Source organism: Protomyctophum bolini (genome assembly GCF_963924005.1).
Source record: "Protomyctophum bolini genome assembly, chromosome: 14".
Taxonomy (NCBI): Eukaryota; Metazoa; Chordata; class Actinopteri; order Myctophiformes; family Myctophidae; genus Protomyctophum; species Protomyctophum bolini.
This window is the reverse complement of record NC_137875.1, coordinates 17,896,542-17,915,142: the sequence shown is the minus strand read 5'-3', so window position 1 is coordinate 17,915,142 and position 18,601 is coordinate 17,896,542. Positions and strand designations below refer to the sequence as shown.

Here is an 18,601-nt window from a genome sequence, read left to right as displayed (position 1 = left end):
GCTCTACCTCCTGAGCCACAGCCGCCCTACAAGATGCTGTTAATACAATTTGTAATCAAGCTAATTATTTCAAAAGATCAACATTTTTCATTAAAAAAATCCATTAATTAGAGGTGGAACATTTCTTAATAAGTAGAAGTTGTGAAAATAACGGATCTACAAACTTCTACGAGCTTGTAGATCAACTATGGGGAGGCATCAAATTTCTCTTTTGGGTCTCGAGCTACACAGTTTGTGACCCACTGACGTCAGAGTCTGACAGTGACTCACAGAGCAAATATTTAATCATAATACCCTCTCCCCTATAGCTTTATCCTGTGTTGCTGTTGTTCAACTTCTCCAATCAAATCAAACACTTGTTCCTGTGTTCAATAAATAAGGGAATGAGTAAGCCCTCATTGTAGACTGATGCAGCATGAGGTAGGCTATATTCACTTTCAGTGCTATACTGTTGTAAATACATTACAGGTGGGGAGAGAGTGGAGGGGGACGGTCGCTTTGATGCTGATATCTCAAGTCATCTGGAAGTGTGAGTTCAAAGGAAATACCAAAATAGAGCACAGTACACCTGTGTGAGTATTACACCATATCCGTACTGTCTGTCCAAAGATAAAGTGATAAGGTGAACTTTATATTTGATCAAAGATTATGAAAGAAAATAAAGTTATATTCTCTGAAATTAATTGTTTGTGTGTAGTTGGACTATTTGAAGTTGAACAGACAACTTGTTCCCAGGATGCGCCTCTAACTTTTAGATCAGCTTTAGTCACTATTTGAAACAGGGTTGAAGTAGGATAATGAATTCACAGCCTAAGGTCACGGGAGGCAGTTTATCATTTAATTTGGGATTGGCCTTGGGTCTCGAGCTGAAACGTTTACTATAGGTCTATTAGGACTAATAGACTATTAGGACAGGCCACTACACTACATTTTGGACTACAATTCCCTTGACACACACACAAAATAAATTGTACAGTCATTAAGACATGTGAATGCCTTGACTCCTTCAAAACCGCTCTCAAAGGGCACCTACGGACGGCTGCAATCCGAAACTGGCCCCCGTAAAATCTGAATACCCCCACCACCCCACTGTTTTTTTTAAATGTTCTTAGACCCTATTGTGGACCCTATTGTAAACAAGTGTAATGCTTTATGTCGTCCACAGTTAACAGTTCTTTGTATTGATTTGTACTTGAAATGTACTGTAATTCTGCAAACTGTTAACCCATTCTGGGCGGGAACCCCTATTGGTATCTTACCCCCTCAGGCCGGGCACCCATATTTGGGTTCTGTACAGTATGTACAGTATTCAAAAATGTAAATTTTTTGATTCTGCTATATAAATATTTGAAGTTTTTCAGAAACCTTAGGTCAGGATTTAGAGGCGTTTTTAGAATCGGCCTTAGGCCAAACAATAGGATGCATTTTGCATCCCAAAACGCAGTTTATAGTTAAGGGACGCAATAAAACAACAACCTCTGCATCCACGGGATGCACTGCTGTACTTGGCATGTACATAAAAAAATAAAATGAATATAACCATATAAAATGAAATGGGAGTTAAATGCTGGAGTTAAATATGACAACATCGTTGACGTGGGTCTCATTAATGTCCCTGGGACTCCTCTAAAAGACCACCCCTGCATCCCGGGACTCATTACATTGAAAACCTATTTACATCACTGAATAAATATACTTAAATCAATCAATCAAACCTTTAGTAAGCTTTATAAAAAATGTTGCATTGCAAGGTATATTGGCACTTTACAACCACTAGAGGGCAGTCTCGTAATAGTATTGAATACTATTATTTTGGACTACTGCATTTGAATAGTTTTTAAATCTCTTGGCTGAGTAGTTAATTCAGTTCATGCAATTTAAAATGCTTCTTTTGCACAATACAAATTATTCCAAAATCAACATATAACAAATGGCCATGCAGAGTAGTCGATAAATTGGCCCAATTTGTTTTTTTGGAAGGTTAAATATCCCTTTAACACAGTTTTAGACATTTAATCATGCAATTCAACAATTCTTGTAAAATGTTTAAGAGTTGCGTCATTTGTGTAAAATGTGTAGCTACCCTCATTTCAAGCCAGGGATAGGGATGTACATAGATAGTCCCATCATCAACATGCTCCCGTTATGGCAAATATATCATTTCATCCCATACGGCCCTGCATTGTGGAGCCCATGAACTCCTCATAGGGATAGCATCATCTCCTGCAGAGCCTGCTGGCGTACAACAGTGTATTGTGATGCCAGGATATCCCTCTGCCCTCATCCGCTTCAAAGCACTTCCTCTGGGTGACATCAGCTGGGGCGTTGGTACTCAAGGTGCCCCCCTTCATCTCAATCAATTTAGGCTTTGTGCTGGAATAAGCAAGGCCCTCTTACTCCAGCAACCCTACACAAACATAAAGATTTACTCATCCTTTACCTTTTCACATGGGAGTGTAATGTTTCCCTTGAAGTATTTTGTGTGTCAAAGACAACAACGGAAGTATTTTCCTTTTCTATACTCTATTCTCATTTATCAGTTGATTTTTCCATCTACGCCCCTCTCTTTCCACCCACTCCTTAGTCCTCATCCCTCCTCAAAAACTATATAAGGATCAAGAAAGGCATGCTGCCAAAAAGGTTGATAACAAAACAAAAGTACATGAACAAAGTGTGCTGCTTTAGACTGATGTATCTTGAGACACTGAACTCTTAAACCTCCATAACAATGGCAGCAATGGAAAGAACTCGGGAGAGTGTGATAAAGAGTTGCTACCTGTTCAGGTAGGCCTACTGTAGATATCTCAGGAACAAGATGCTGCTGCAAACAGGATGTGTGGGATGGAAGTCTGAGAGGTAAACAGAGGCTGTTGTCATATGTGGGACTCTGTGTGTGCGCACGCAAGTATGTGTGTAATGATGAATGTGTGTATGAGAACAAGAGAGAATGTGTGCATGCATATGTCTGGATGAGAGGAGGTAGAATCTTATGTTAACTGCAAGTTAACATGTACAGTTAGGTCAAGGTTTCAAAGCACAGGGATCTGATATGAGACTTTCTGCTGCCTAAAATGAAGGATAATTCCTGTGTGTGTGTGTGTGTGTGTGTGTGTGTGTGTGTGTGTGTGTGTGTGTGTGTGTGTGTGTGTGTGTGTGTGTGTGTGTGTGTGTGTGTGTGTGTGTGTGTGTGTGTGTGTGTGTGTGTGTGTGTGTGTGTGTTTGTGTGTGTACACGTGTAGCCTGTGTTATCATTGCCTGTCAGGGGATTCCCATGCAGGTCCTCTGATTGAAAATCCCTCTTCCAGGTATTCTGTCATCAACAAAGGCAACGGCGGTATTTCTGAGATCAAAGTGGCCTCATCCCCGACAACAACCTCCCCCCCCCCCTCCTTGCCACCTCTGACCACTGCACAATGCTGTTGACACTTAAAGGAAAGATACGTAACCTAGAGCAGTTGTTCCCAAACTTTCTCATGTCAAGGACCCCAAATTGACACTAATTAGCTCGCGGACCCCCATTTGATGAAATGTGCCATGGACCCCCATAAGAGAAGATGTTTACGGCTTTAGCCTTGATTCTCAACCCGTTTAATTTCAAGGACCCCCACCCCCAGTTTGACATGCATTAGTCTACGGACCCCCATTAAATGCCATTTCTATCTCTGGGACCCCCAATTTATGTTGTAAAATCAATATTAATTTAACTCTGAGAGTGTACAAATGGAGTGTACAAACGTGTGTCATTTAGCTGGGGACCCCATGGAACTCCCTCAGGGACCCCTGGGGGTCCCCGGACCTCACTTTGGGAAGCACTGACCTAGACAATGCATTGCAATTTGAATTCAGGTACTGAAAATGGCTCTGAATGAATGAACAAGCGGCTGGATGAATGAGTAAGATGCACCCGCTTGTATCACTATACATGGGATTTATTAAAGGGAATGTATACTGTAGGAAGTGGAATTTTATATCCAAGTAAACTGTACCGACAACAAAACACATCTGTCTTTTATCACCCCTTCGTAGATAGGGATGATAAAACGGCAGATTGATTCCCATGGATTTGGACTCTGATACCCTAGACTTATATGTAATGCCCTGTGATATTTCTATGCCGCTCGCCAATGATGTGGCTTATGGATGAGAGCTGCTGCTTTGAGAATCCCATTTCTACAAGCCTTTTAAATAGGAGGTTAGCCTATAGGCTTAAAGCATTTGTTTATTTTTATTCTGCAAGGTTCTCATGGACCATTGTCAACTTTGGAGATAAGAAAAATGTGTATAATGAGTAATGACCTATACTGATAGCGTAGATTATAGGTTTGTTACTGTGATTTCTAGCTTTGAAAAAAAGGTATTCATACTGTATGTTCACAGATACTGATTGAAAAAATCACAAGAATGACATTCACATGTCAGTGAATTAAGTTCATACATCAAAGTTCTATAGACGCCTGAGGGAGCTAAAGGGCGAGGTCATGCGCACACATCCACCTGGGTGACAGCAGACTGCTGGGCGAGCACAGGTGCTTTCACATGGGGGGTCAGATCAACATATGGAATGAATTCTGTACTGGCCATATGGAGTGTGTCTTGAGTGTACAGGGTTTGATGAGGTCAGATCAACATATGGATTGTCGGGGGCTGTGTCTTGAGTGTACAGGGTTTGATGAGTGCCCAGGTAGGGCCGGGCCTTCATTTTCGAGCCTGTTGAGTTGAACTAGTTTTCGCCGGCTGCCGGTTGCGGCTGCACTAATAACTTTGGAGCAGGCCCGTCTAAAGTTGTAATGGACAGGTATCAGTCAAAAGGAAGACATCGAAGAGGAAGGATGGATGGGGAAGGATCAACATACTGTATGGAATGTCAGAGCAGGTCAGCTCCATATATGGAGATCTAAGTTTGAGGTCAGATGTAGAGTTGCTGGCCAATATTGATGATATCAGGGAATAGGGATCTCCATATATAGGCTTAATATTGATGACATCAGGGATCTCCATCCCTGATGATGTCCGTGGTCATGCCTGGGGGTGAGTGACTAACTGACTGACTGACTGACGGGAAATGCGTGATTTCATAGTAAATGCGATTCGCGGTCACAATTAGGCATTTTTTTATTTTATTTTTAGATATTTGTTATGACTTTCGCCTTTATTTTTTATAGAGGGATAGGGTAACAGTAGGCTGACAGTAAATGGGGAGAGAGATGGGGGGGTGACATGCAGTAAAGGCCGTCAGGATCGGGAGTCGAACCCACAGAACACTGCCAGACTGGATTACCAGCCAAGGTGCTCAGACGGCTATTACCAGCCAAGGTGCTCAGACGGCTACGCCAGCCGCCCGGGCTGCAATTAGGCAATTCTTTGGGAACACAAGGCGATTGGATGATTTTGAATAAGGCATAGCAGACTGTTTTCTTTTGAGGACATGTGGAGACTTCTCTCTATTGCTGGACCTGATCAGCCATATGTGTCTTTATCATGACATTCACTGTGTGCATAGCTGCCTCTCCAGATATCTGTCTTTATCATGACATTCACTGTGTGCATAGAGTCTGCCTCTCCAGACTCTCAGTTAATCCGCTCACTTAGTGTGCCGTGCCCGCTGCCCCTGTAGATGAGGGGGACCTTTCATGCTTGTGTACTCGTTAAATTATCTCCTCATCACATTTTATTTAAACTCAACGGATTTATGTTTATTTAGCAAGTTATGGGGGCTCGCTTCCATGTCGTTCTCCAACGACTTGTAAATAAACCAGTTTAACTTATTAAGCAGTTTAAAAATCGCCTGGTCTATGAATGTGACATCTTGGGATACATGCAAGTCGCCATGAAGACTCCTCTTGAGTCAAAAGCTTGAGAAATCATTTTGGAAAATACCTAACGTCAAGTTTATTGCATACAGGGCACAGTGTGGCATGCACGATCGCCATTAATGTCTATTATTATTTATATGTTTATCCCCATTACTTAAGTGTTGCTTAAATAAATTACTGTAAGATAACTTAGTGGTGTATATATTTGCGCTGAATAAAAAAGGAATTTAGGCAGACATACTATACTGTAAGTCTGAAAGACAACATTTACATTGGATATAGGCTGCTTTTCAGCCATGGATATAAAAATGTCAAAGCCCATACCAGGAAGACTTATCACAGGCAGTCTCACATGGCCTGTATCATTTATGGGCCAGACGTCTCTGAGCTATGGAGGGCTTGGACTGAGGACCAACCTCTGACTGTCCAGAGAGACACGCAGACCTACATTGCTTTGTAGGTTCTGAAAAACTGGCCACTATAGAACCTGAATTCCACATCTGATCGTAAAGAGGACAGTTTATTACTCTAATGCTAATCAGATTTTAATGACGGAATATGTTTTTGCTGACTACACAGTATCATAGATCTCTTCTGGTTTGCTACCTCCACTCATAAAGAACCAAGCAGAGGAACACTGGGCTCCATTGCTGTAACTCTAATGTAGTTGTATAGGCCTACACAAGGCATTGTCTATTACGGACAACAGTCTTCTCCTCCTCCTGAGGGTTCATAATCATAAAGCAAAGGCATGGGGTCAGAATCAGACATCAAACCATGCTTTTCCTGGCTATTTTTTTTCTTGGAGCGTCTTATTTCACCAGTGTCCTTTATTCAGTGATTCAATACCAGTATTATGTATTTTCAATTTGAGACTTGAGGTCAAATTATAACACGTTTAGGAATTAAGTCTGCCTCAACAAACTCAAGGCAGATTATGAAAGCTTTTAACCACTTATATGTTTAGACTTTGTTGCATGACACTCTCACTTGGCAAAAATAGCCAATCTCACGATGCAATGCGACCTTGTAGATGGTGAACAGATGTATGAAATACAGAGGAAATGTGAGGCCTGTAACCCATGTGGATACATGTAAACCAAGGCTTTGTCTGATACAGGCTAGATGCTAGAGGATAGACCCATTGTTGAGGGAAGTTGTGTTCTGCTGTCATAGTGAATTGCCACACATTTGTGTGATTTTTTTTTTGTCCTTTGTCCCTTGTCGCACTGTTTATGTATGTTTATCAAGATTGTGGCAAGGACATAAAGGCCTGTTTTGAGACAAGAAAACAAAAATCTCCCCTCTTGTCCTCCTCTAGAAAGGCAGCTATTTTGATTTTCCTCACGTACACAGGCACAAAAGTCTTTCTATTTGAGGACTCAAATGGTCCTCATGAATACATACAAACTTGTTTATTTTTGGATTATGCTATAGGCCTATTTGTGCGCACAGACACGCATGCGACACGCACTCACGCACGCACGTGCGTTAAATGAGCACATTTGTTAAAACGCTTAACCACTTACCTACAACATGTTTATGAATTATTTCGAAACTGGCTGATTTACAAGCTCACATGGCGTTTTTTGCCGTTGTTTTTTTAGAGGTTTCACCTAATGGCGTTGGCTGTCTTTAACTAAACATCCCTCATATCTGATCAGCATGTCAGTCTGACATGAAATCTGTCCTTGGGGTTCATTAAAAGGCCTCGTATTTCTTGGACCATGAATCTTTGCAGCTTGGAGTGTTTGGCTAATAGGAAAATGACCCAAGGCTATAGGGTTAGTTCTGAAATGCTATTGGCTCTCGGCCCCTGCAGGTGTGGGATTTTTAAGAGGTCTCTTTATTTGCAGAATCACCTGAAGTTTTCCCACCTCTGGGCCTGTGCACCTGTGCAGTACGTCACATAGAATCGCCTACGCCCCAGGGGCGGCATTAGAATCCATCCGTCCATGCAGAAATGTCATTCGTCAAAATGTGGACTCACACACACAGCTGCCAAAGCGTTTTGCTCTTTACTCCCCGTCTCCTTGTTCAGACGTGGAACAAGTTGAGGTATCGCTTCGGCACCTCACTTGCAAACCTGAGGATATTGTTTTCTGCTGAAACGTGATGACATCTCAGTGTTTTTGTGGTTTGCGACCACTACACCCTCCTACCCATGTCAGCGCGAACCAAAACAGCTTGCAGCTCACTTCCATTTGTTCTTCGCAAAAATACAGACATGCATGCCTCTCAGCCAAGTGGGAATCTTAGGGTAGCTTAATCTTCCTCCTAGGTGTGAATTGATTGCACATGATAGTTTGGCAAAGCCAACAGCTTTGCTCATAGTGTTAAGGGTAAGCATAAAATCATCGCTGTTGGGTAGAAAACCTTTTATGTTCAAAACCGTTACTTTTCAGGAAAAATAACTGTTTTCCAATAGATCCAATGTAGTTGTTATTTAGTCACAAGCTCTTTTTTAATTGGTTAATTATTTATAAAAACCCACAGACAGACTTTTATCGCTTCCAACCTGCCGTTGCTATTTTAGTAGGTGAACATTTTCAAGAATTTCCAAAAGTAGCTGAAATAGACCTAGTTCTATAGATCATCTGTTTTTGCTACTTTTAAGCACAACTGTCATACGATGATGTTTGAAATAGAGAATTCATTTATAATATAAAACAAAAACATGCAAGGTTTCTGTCTGACAGTGACGAATGACGATAAGGTGCATTTTTATAGCACCTTTATCCAAAGTGCTTCACAATGTGCATTCACACACTGATGATGAAGGAAACCATACAAGGCACCAACCTGCACATCGAACAGTTACCGGTTCAGTGTCTTGCTCAAGGACACTTTGACGTTAACCTCAGGGGAACCAGGGATCACATTCCAATTGCCAAACGGCCGCTCTATGCACACAATGATTTCACCCACTCGTTTTATACTTGGTATAAACTTGAATTGGAGTTCAAGTTGATATTGCTGAAGCGCACCTCATTCTAATTTGGCCCAATTAAAATAATACACTGCAGCACATCAATCTGCAGCAAAGGGGAGCCCTGCACCAGCTTGACCCCTGAACACTTGGATATGAACCGTTCACTTAAGGCAGCTAATCCTCCCGGTTCTGCCCTGTGTGGGGGCCCCATGTGGCCTTGTGGAGATGGACTGGAGTTTGATGAGGCCGACAGCACCAACACAGCTGGTCTGCTGAGCCACTAGCCGGGTTGTTCCCAGGATTCACTGTCAGCCATCGTGACTCCTTCCGCTCAATCCTGGCTGACCCTCACCCACCCACTGACTGGGTAGTGGGTACTGCACTCACACTCGGTGCAACCAGTGGCAATTGGATGATGATAACTGGAAAGGAGGCAGGCTCTCATTTTAATATACTGTCCTCTTCGGATTGAGAGTTTATGGATAGTCTTGGTTGCTGGCGAGTGATCTGACGGCTGTGAGCGGTGTATGTGTGTGTGTTTCATTAAACACAGGACCACACAAGACTGTTGCTGGGTATTTCCATAAACATTTGAAATAAAACGCAACATCTATCAAAAGCACCAGATTATAGTTTGATCTCACACAAACAAAGACTCGGGCCCGTTTCCCAGAGTCTTCATAGAGCTATGTGCATCATAAAGAACATTGTAGGAGTAGGACATACCTTTAGCTTATGAGGTGTTTCGCTCATGTGTCTCTTAAAATGACCTGGGACCTTTATGAGGGGCAAAAGAGCAATGTGTTCAGAGCATAAAAACACTGTTTTGCATTCCTCAACATTTCACTTTATTTAAGTTTAATCTCACATAGCCATCTCACAAACTAAGTACAAAGTCTCACATTCACAAATAAAACAGCTTTTCTGATATTTCTGATAAATAAGGAATCTCTAAGGTAAGGGCCCAGCACAATAAGGGAAACAAAAATAAATCTCTCCCAATGGAGGAGCAATTATCTGTTGCTACTATCAGGGAGAGAGCGGGGATTAAGACTGTTTGTAACAAGATAATGTGCGGCGAATGTTTGCAAATTCCTCTGCGTCACTCAGTGCATTTTTGAATAATGACCACTCAAGGGCCCTAAATTGTGCTTGCAGACTTGTTAAAGTCTTGTTTTATACTGAGCGACGCCCTCCTTTGATCAGGGCACGACACCTAATATGGATGGAACCAAAGGTTACGCTATAGAGCACATGGAGCCATTTATTAAATGTCAGATGGAGGCTGGTGTAGAGGAGGCTGTGGGAAATCCTGCTCATCGCATCTGCTGCACATAGCTTCACACTGCGTAAGCCCTATACACTTGGTCGCACGAAGAATAGTGAAAATAGCTGCTGTACAAACTTGTAGCTATTTTCGCTATTTAGAAAAAAAATTAAAATGAATACAGAAAGAAAGAATTAGAAAATGTGCCTAAAATAGGCTATGCCGGGGTTAACGTGGAAAGTAACAGATCTGCAACCTCAACGCGTTGCAAGCTTGTAGATTGGCTAATTTCGGTTTTCACTGGGGGACTATGAAATATGGTTCGAGTGGTTATTGTGGTTAAATCCTCTTATTGATACCTGCTTGTCCCATCCTCACAGATTCAGCTTGTATAATTTGAATTGCAGTTGAATCAGGTAGGGGATACATGACAGTCTCTGGTTGGTGTCGTGTGTGTGTGTGTGTGTGTGTGTGTGTGTGTGTGTGTGTGTGTGTGTGTGTGTGTGTGTGTGTGTGTGGGGGGGGCTAAGAGCGTTTCAATGTTTTTAATGCTCATATATTTTGTCAGGCATGGCCTTAAAAAAACACTGATTTAAAACCTCAGTATCACATATCAAGAATATGTGAATAGGTACAGCCAGATGACTATTTAAATCAGTGGTCCGACTTGGAATTAATTTATTGCGGTGTTTGAATGGGCAAATAGAAGTTGATGGAGTAGCTGATAGCATGGACGTGTTACTGGACATGACTGGGTGCTGAGTTCCCCAGCAGCTTGAGCCAAGGGCTAAGACGCATGATTAGAAAGGGACATTTTTAGAGAGAAAGGAGGAAAAAAAGGGAAAAAAACGAACCTCACTTGCTCACATTTTGTGAGTTGGTGGTTGAAAAAGTTGTGAACTACAGGGGGAGTGGCTGGGGCCAAGGCCCCATAATGTATCCCTTCTCTCCAAGGCCAGGTCTGACGCAGGGAGCCTGTGGCCCCGCAGGTCGGGACAGAGCAGGTCTCTGTGTGTGGAGCCAACCACAGAACCCTGTCACCTCGCTGGGCCGCGTGGAAACCCCTGTGTACAGCCGGCGCTAACAGCCCCTGTAGACCGTGGTCCCATTCCTCCGCTCAGTCATAGCCACATGTTTACTCTGTTAATTTGTGAAACATCACCCTCGTTTAGTTAATGACACACAAACATCTGTAGAGTATTACTGTTGCTCACTAAATAATTGTTAGTTTTCTAATTGTTGTGTGATTAGGACCAATATAAAAATATTGGTCATAAAATAATGAATAAAACTGCTATACATTTTCTTTATTGACTATTTTTAAGCAAAACCACAACATTTTGGAAGATGTCACAACAAAATAGTGAGTGTTAATTTAACTCTAAGCACATACAACAGGGGCAATTTATAGTTAAAACAACACGCCGGATTCTGATTGCAAAATGACTGCTTGACAGATTTAGAATCTCTTCCCCCCCTTCTAGCTCCGCTAGCGTTGCCGTTGGGGCTCTAAGGACAGCTGTGTCAGTCAGTCAGTCAGTCAGTAGGACGGTCCATTTACCACCGTCCCAAACAATCTGTCTGAGCAACTACTGTCTAGAATTGCCATGGAACGTTCTATGCAACTTCATGAACCCTTACTGATGTTGATGACCCAACTGACCTTTCCCTCAGCACCACCATTAGGCCAATTTTTCCAGTTGCACACAGTATATCTCAATCTATTAGGCAGATCCAGGATGAAGCCTACTGGTTTTGGTGACCTCTGGCCAGTCTAGCTTCTTAACCACTTTTGGGCATGCCATTGTAGTACAATTTACAATTTAGTCCAGAGCGATTTACAAGAACAAAAAACATGACAATACATCATATACATAAAAAAGTAGTTATCATTTATCATGAATCATACATAAGCTAAGAACGTAACAGAGGAATATCTAAATTATATAATGAAACTATGCATATATACTATAGTGCTATGTCTACATAAAATGCTATCTAATCTAGTCTACGTAAAATGTGCGACACGTGAACTTGCAGATCGGCCGTTATCGAAATAATTGAGGATGTTTTAGTGCATGGTTTACATGTCACCTTTATTCAGTTTTAAAAGTTCACACAGCTGCTGAGGTGCAAGAGAGCAGTCTGATAGGATCAGTCCCACAGACAGCGTACCCAGTGATGTTGTGAGGTCCAAGTCGTGGGAGAGATTCCCCTAGCAGTTAAAACCACTATTGCTGATTAGTTCCTATCAGCTCTCAGAGACCGGGAGCTGTGCAGTCATTGCCCCGGGTATCTCATTGGGTATCTGAGCTATGTAAACTCACTGCTGTGGGTCATTGCGCAAGAACTCCTTCCCCTTGTGCTTGAGAAGGAAGATGGTACAGGTGAGGAATGACACATTTCTTCTCCCCCACAGCTCTGTGGAGCTGTTGTACGAGGGTGAATCATAGACCACGTCGTCACCCATGCCAAGACAAAGAAAGACGGGCCATAATGTTTATGGTGATCCGGTCATCTTTCTTGCAGAAAGGCCTGTTCTTTCCAACTTCTCAAAGATGCAGGAATGCGTTAGTGATATCTTCATATAATCAAAGAGGTGGGCTGTTATTTCTACGAATATCTGTCAGTGATGCCATTAGAGGCACCATTGGCTACAACATGTGGCAAGAGTTTCAGATCTGCAAAGTTATTATCTTGTTACTCTTTGTCAAAATTACATTACTTTAATCAACAGAGAACCAGGTGGGAGATTCCTTCTTTCCATGACATGTATATTCTATTGTTTCAGCCCCACGTATCAAAGGCAGGCATGTGGGACGGCACAGATTATTTGCACCACATGAGGTCAATTTGAATGCAGAGTGGTGTGTTTGTATTTGCAGAGTTGCTAAGGGAGGCTTCTTTTATTGGGTAATTCTGATCCCAATCCAAATCACCAACGTGTGCCACACACACCCCATGCCGTGGCACTGAAAGGTCACATCACTTCATCTTGTTAATTCTGAAGCGTGCCGTCACATCATTTCATCACTTACAGTATGTCCATGGACACCATATCCGTCCGTTCCTCGGTGTAGAGTGTGTTGCATTGGCTTGACATCATGGTAATACGGGTTGTGTTGCCCAATATGGTCGACAAAGCAGTTTTTAGATTACCGAAGGGTTAAATTCTGGCGCTTTCAGCGAATAAACTTTAAATTCTAACGAAAAGTTAATAACGATATGCAAAGACAAATATTCAGATTGAAAGAAGGAGGGAGTTGCACATAAATAAATCACATATAAAAAGCCAATAAAAACTTACGCAAAACGGGAGCATGAATGCTTTCTTGTGCCACCAAAATATTATACATTATGCAAGTAATCCTTTCAGTCAGCGCGATGCCCTGGAATGTGCGGAGGCAACCCGTGGCCAAGTTGTGTCAAGCCGTCAGCTCCTTTCGCCAGCTCGTCGCTGTGCCGTCCCGGCCACTTGTGATTGATGACCACGGACCATAGATGACCTATAGCTCAGTAACAGCTATTCCCAGCACTGACCAACACTAAACACTGGAGGGTTTTCACTCTGCACCCATGCTAAAAAAAAAGGTGCATGTATTAGACGTGTACTTTTAACTGTATTTATATTTTCTGTGGAGAATCAGTTAATAAGCCTCGGTGATGTGGGATTAGATTTACTGCATTGGATTGATAGAAATGTCAGTCTTCCTTTACTGCTGAGTCCAAATACAAAAGAAAAGAAACTTGCACACTGGATTGAAGCTGCATGTTCATACAGACAGCATTTTGGATCCAGTACCTGGTCAATAGACAGATACCATCCTATCCTATCTATATGTGACTTCAGAGATGCCGGGTGGACATGCTAGGTTTTTTACTTTTAGCTGAGAATATCTTGCTCTTATTTTCTATTTTTCAAATCGCATCATTGTCATATGGCATAAGTGCTGCAATAAAATTTGTTTCTTGACACTAATGCAAATGTATATGGGAGAGAGGGAAGCAGACGGGGAGAGAAACAGATATGTTGTGGGTCGTTTGTATGTGCCTGGGGTTATGACTCTTATCTGTGTGTGTGTGTGTGTGTGTGTGTGTGTGTGTGTGTGTGTGTGTGTGTGTGTGTGTGTGTGTGTGTGTGCGCGCGGCCACTGCGCGTGCGTGGCTGCTTGCGGTGATGGTGGAGGGGGGTGAACGGAGAATTATTTGCATTGTTAGAAATCCCCATCCCTCTTGTGCCTTGGCAGACAATGCACAGGCTGGGGTATATCCACGTGGGTGACTGTAAAACATTGTGAAACATTCTGTGCTGCATGGGTTCAGGACTAGGTTTCACTTGACTCATCGCCCGTCATTGTGTAAAGCTTGCTCTCTGCTGTGAAGCAGCCCATTCTTCTGTCCGTGGTTTGCTGGGCAGTAAATTCTAGAGCTGAAAGCTCCATCACCTCCCTATCGTGCTAACATCTGTAGCAGTTTGCCCGCAGACAGTGGTGGAAAGTAATTTAGTACATTTGCTTAAGTACCGTACTTAAGTACAATTTTGAGGTATTTGTACTTTACTTGAGTATTTCCAATTTCCAATACTTTTACTTGTACTCCACTACATCTCAGAGGAAAATATTGTACTTTTACTCCTCTACATTTATTTGAAAACCTTAGTTACTCTGTAGACTTTACTTACTTTGTAGATTTAGATTATCATTACAAAACATACAGTTTACAGTAACCACATATAACTACCGGTATACATTTTGTCCATTTGAAAATATTTCTATACATTTGAAAACTTTAAATGAGACATTCTGCACAATGAGTACTTTGTACTATTGGGACTTTAAGTACATTTTGATTAGCCTGGCTAATAAGCCAGACTCAAATCACACTGTCGTGTGGTATTTGAGTCTGGAGATGCTGTGTATGGATCTTGTTTCCCGGGGGGCGGGTTCAAACATTTTCTCTTTGACGCAACTGGTCAGAGCTACTGTCAGTCAAAGGTCTCAAGCATTGAACGTCACTGTACCAAAGCCCGCCCATATTGCATAGCGTGTCCCGATTGGCCACACCAGTTCTCTGGTGTAGGAAATGGGCGTACAATTGAGACCGTAATCCACCAGCAGGCACATTTATTTTGCCAACGGCTGATTCGGTCTGGCTTATTAGCCAGGTTACATTTTGATACCAATATTTTTGTACTTTTAAGTAAATATCAAATTGAGGACATTTACTTGGAACAGAATATTTCTACACTGCAGTATTGATACTTTTAAGTAAGTAAAACTTCTTCCACCATGATGGCCCGGGGTGGTCATCTTTGTGTTCACCTTGCTTTGTGTGCACCTTGGTTTGTGCTGACCAAACCAACTGAAATCACAGAATGAAATAATCAAAAACAAACACCTGCATGAATTTTTCCATTGACCATCAAAACATCTCTTTGTGCAGTGCTGAAACTAAAAACGAGCCCCGGGACAAGATGAGCCTTAATTGGTTCCTCTCTCCTCCCATTGCACCAGACATGCAACTAAAAAAAGGTTATTTATTCAGGGATGGGTTTTGCCGAGCATGCGTGTTCTTTTTCAGCACTGCTCTGCTTCACATTCATACAATTCCATTCACACCTGGGAGCTACTTAACTGAGCCTACTGCAGAGCAGCTCCACTGGAGAGTATGTAGGATCTGGGTGAAATGTTGCCCTAATTTTGTATTTGTACACTCTCAGAGTTACAGACCCATAATGTTTAATTTGGTTCCTATCTATCATTTTGCTGGGGACCCGCTGAAACACCCTCAAGGACCCCTGTGGTCCCCGGACCCCACTATGAGAACCAATGATTTAGACTCTGCCCAGATTTCACCCCTGCAGTTAGAACCCTCACATGGACTGAACCACTGTTCCCAGCTGGGTCGCGGACAACCACTTCAGAAACTTTATACATCCAAGTATGATAACAGCATCCTAAGGTTAGCATGGAATATCACCTCTAATACGCATGTTTTGTGTATGGAGAATATAGGTTGCTAACTTCAGGAAGAAGATAATGGTGTACCAGCATACAATAAGGTCAGACTAAAGGTCCTTTGTCCACCAGTCGACCTTGAGGCTTAATCAGGAGTTGTAGTAGCCACGGGGTAATCTAAGGGGTGGATATTGCTCTTGTCTTGTAAATTGTCTTGTTCTTTGTGTTATGTCAAATGTGTGTATATGTGTTCTGCATACTTGGCTGCTGGGTCGGAATAAAGTATCATATCATATGTATATATCGTTTCCCACATTTAGTTTTTTAATTATTATTATTTCAAAACATTTTCAAAAAACATTCCCCCCCCCCCCCCCCCCCCAAGTAATTTCACAAATATAATAATACAAAACAAATGTTTTAAGAAGAAAAACAACTGTTATAAGATGTAGTGTAGTGTATAGAGCTGCTCTAAACTATATAAAGCTGGACTACACTATAATACAGTATATATGGTTCTGAGTGACTCTGAGTGACTCCCTCTATTGCAGGTGTTTATGTGGCTAATTGTTAATAATGGATGTTGGAGAGGAATGAAAAGCTCTCCTCAGGGGAGAGAACGGGTCCCAGGTTGCCCTCACATCTAAAGAGGGGGTTAATGGGAGAGCAAACATAGTGATTACTGTGGCAGTCTGCAGACATAGCACACGCTGCACCTGAGCTGTGCACACGCGCATGTGTGTGTGTGTGTGTGTGTGTGTGTGTGTGTGTGTGTGTGTGTGTGTGTGTGTGTGTGTGTGTGTGTGTGTGTGAAATAGTATGCATGCGTTTGTGTATACATATTTACGGGTGCATATCTGATAAAGAAATTGCATGTGTTTTTGAATTGGTTTGTGCATGTCATTTATTGGTTATAGAAAGTGCTTACAAATTCCTATAATACTCATACTACATAATTTGTATCAGGCATGCTTAACAAAAGGCCCTGGTACACCAGTGTTGTCTCAGACTGTCTAAGTTTCATGCTTTTCAAACAGATGGCCAATGACTTGTAGATACTTGATTCAGACATAGTCATCTGGGTCAGGGGAGGGAGTGATACCTCAATCAGCCAGAGAGAGAGAGTCGGGGAGGGAGGAGACCGAAACTCGAACGAAGTGATCAACTCTGATCGTTGTCAGCACAGTGACCCCGGCCACTGCAGGCATTCTGATAATTGTACTATATCAATTTCAAGTGAATTGTTGATCGTTAGGCAATCGTTTTGTGTGACTTCAGAGCTCGATCAGCGAGAGAGTGTCAAAGGGATCAATGGGAGAGAATGATACAGTGAGGGGGAGGGAGGTTGTGTGACATCACACAAGCTCCATCAGTAAGAGATGTGACCTAGCTTTTCCTCCCCGGGTGGGAGGGGCTGGAAGGAGCACCGCAGCTTGTGATTGGGTGAGACGGCACTGACAATCCCGAACGCTCTGTTGTGTTCACTTCTGGGTCTATCGGGTTGCAACTCGAACGGTGTGTGTGTGTGTGTGTGTGTGTGTGTGTGTGTGTGTGTGTGTGTGTGTGTGTGTGTGTGTGTGTGTGTGTGTGTGTGTGTGTGTGTGTGTGTGTGTGTGTGTGTGTGTGTGTGTGTGTGTGTGTGTGTGTGTGTGTGTGTGTGTGTGTGTGTGTGTGTGTGTATACAGTATATATAGTTGGTCAGACAGACAGGACATTGTCTGGTAGTTTTCAACCTCACTCTCTGTCTCCCTCTCTCCATCTATCTTGTTCTCTCTCTCCCTCTCTTTCTCTTTGGCTGTGTCCCTCTTCTGACTGCCCCCCCCCGCACCCCTCTCCTTCCACCCTCAGTCTTTCTCTCCAATCCAGCTATAGTGGATGTGATTCCCAGCATGGCAGAGCAGTGTATACTGTGGTGTGCCATGTCTCCTCAGGGACGTGTGCTCCAGCACAGAGGGGCTTTCTCTCCAGCACACGGGCCCTCTTCACCCTATGTTGACTCAGTAAATTACCTGCGATGTCAGGGCCCAACCACAGCTTATCCTCAGAGGGATAGGGGGAGTAGGGGTGGTGGTGGTAGGGAGGGGTGGGGTGGGGTAGAATACCAAACGAGTCGCCCATTTACCAACTCGCCCCGGGCGTACAGCCGGCGGAACTGCGCTGCCTGGTATTCCTAATTGAATTATGCTTAAACGGTTAAACCTAACCTTATTCCTAAACTTAACCTCAGTAAAACTATGCCTAAATGTAACCCTATACCTAAAATTAACCCCAGTAAAGCTATGCCTAACCCTAAATTTATTTCTAACCTTATTCTCAGTAAAACAAAATTAAGAATCGCGGCACCGAGCAATCGGCATGAGGTCGGCGGAACAAATCGAGGGCCGAGATGGTTTAGGGGCGACCGTACCTGATGCCGTATCATATGGCTTCGTTCTCATTTGCATCCATTGTTACCAGGCACAGTGACTTTGAATGGCATTCAAGTCTCTTTTTTTTTACCAAGCCTGCAGGTTGTAATCTGTCCTATTTGTCTCACTGTGTGTCCATCTGTGAACAAAATGGCTTGAGAACGGAGAGGTGGGATTTTCAGGAAACTGGTGGGAATGATCTGTAGGCTGCCCCAAAGGGATGA

At 42.7% G+C, this 18,601-nt stretch overlaps 2 protein-coding genes across 2 annotated transcripts in view; one reads left to right on the top strand and one right to left on the bottom strand.

Moving 5' to 3' along the window:
* LOC308328779 (cytochrome P450 2J2-like) overlaps positions 1–12,482 on the bottom strand; it is a gene marked incomplete at both ends in the record, with an annotated part of 55,357 nt that extends 42,875 nt beyond the window's left edge. Inside the window, one exon of the mRNA XM_080782890.1 lies at positions 12,340–12,482. Coding sequence (XP_080639016.1) covers positions 12,340–12,482 — 143 coding nt within the window. The remainder of the gene's footprint in view (positions 1–12,339) is intronic.
* Positions 1–18,601, top strand: part of dact2 (dishevelled-binding antagonist of beta-catenin 2) — a 249,936-nt gene that overhangs the window by 151,514 nt on the left and 79,821 nt on the right. The gene's annotated exons all lie outside the window — the stretch shown is intronic.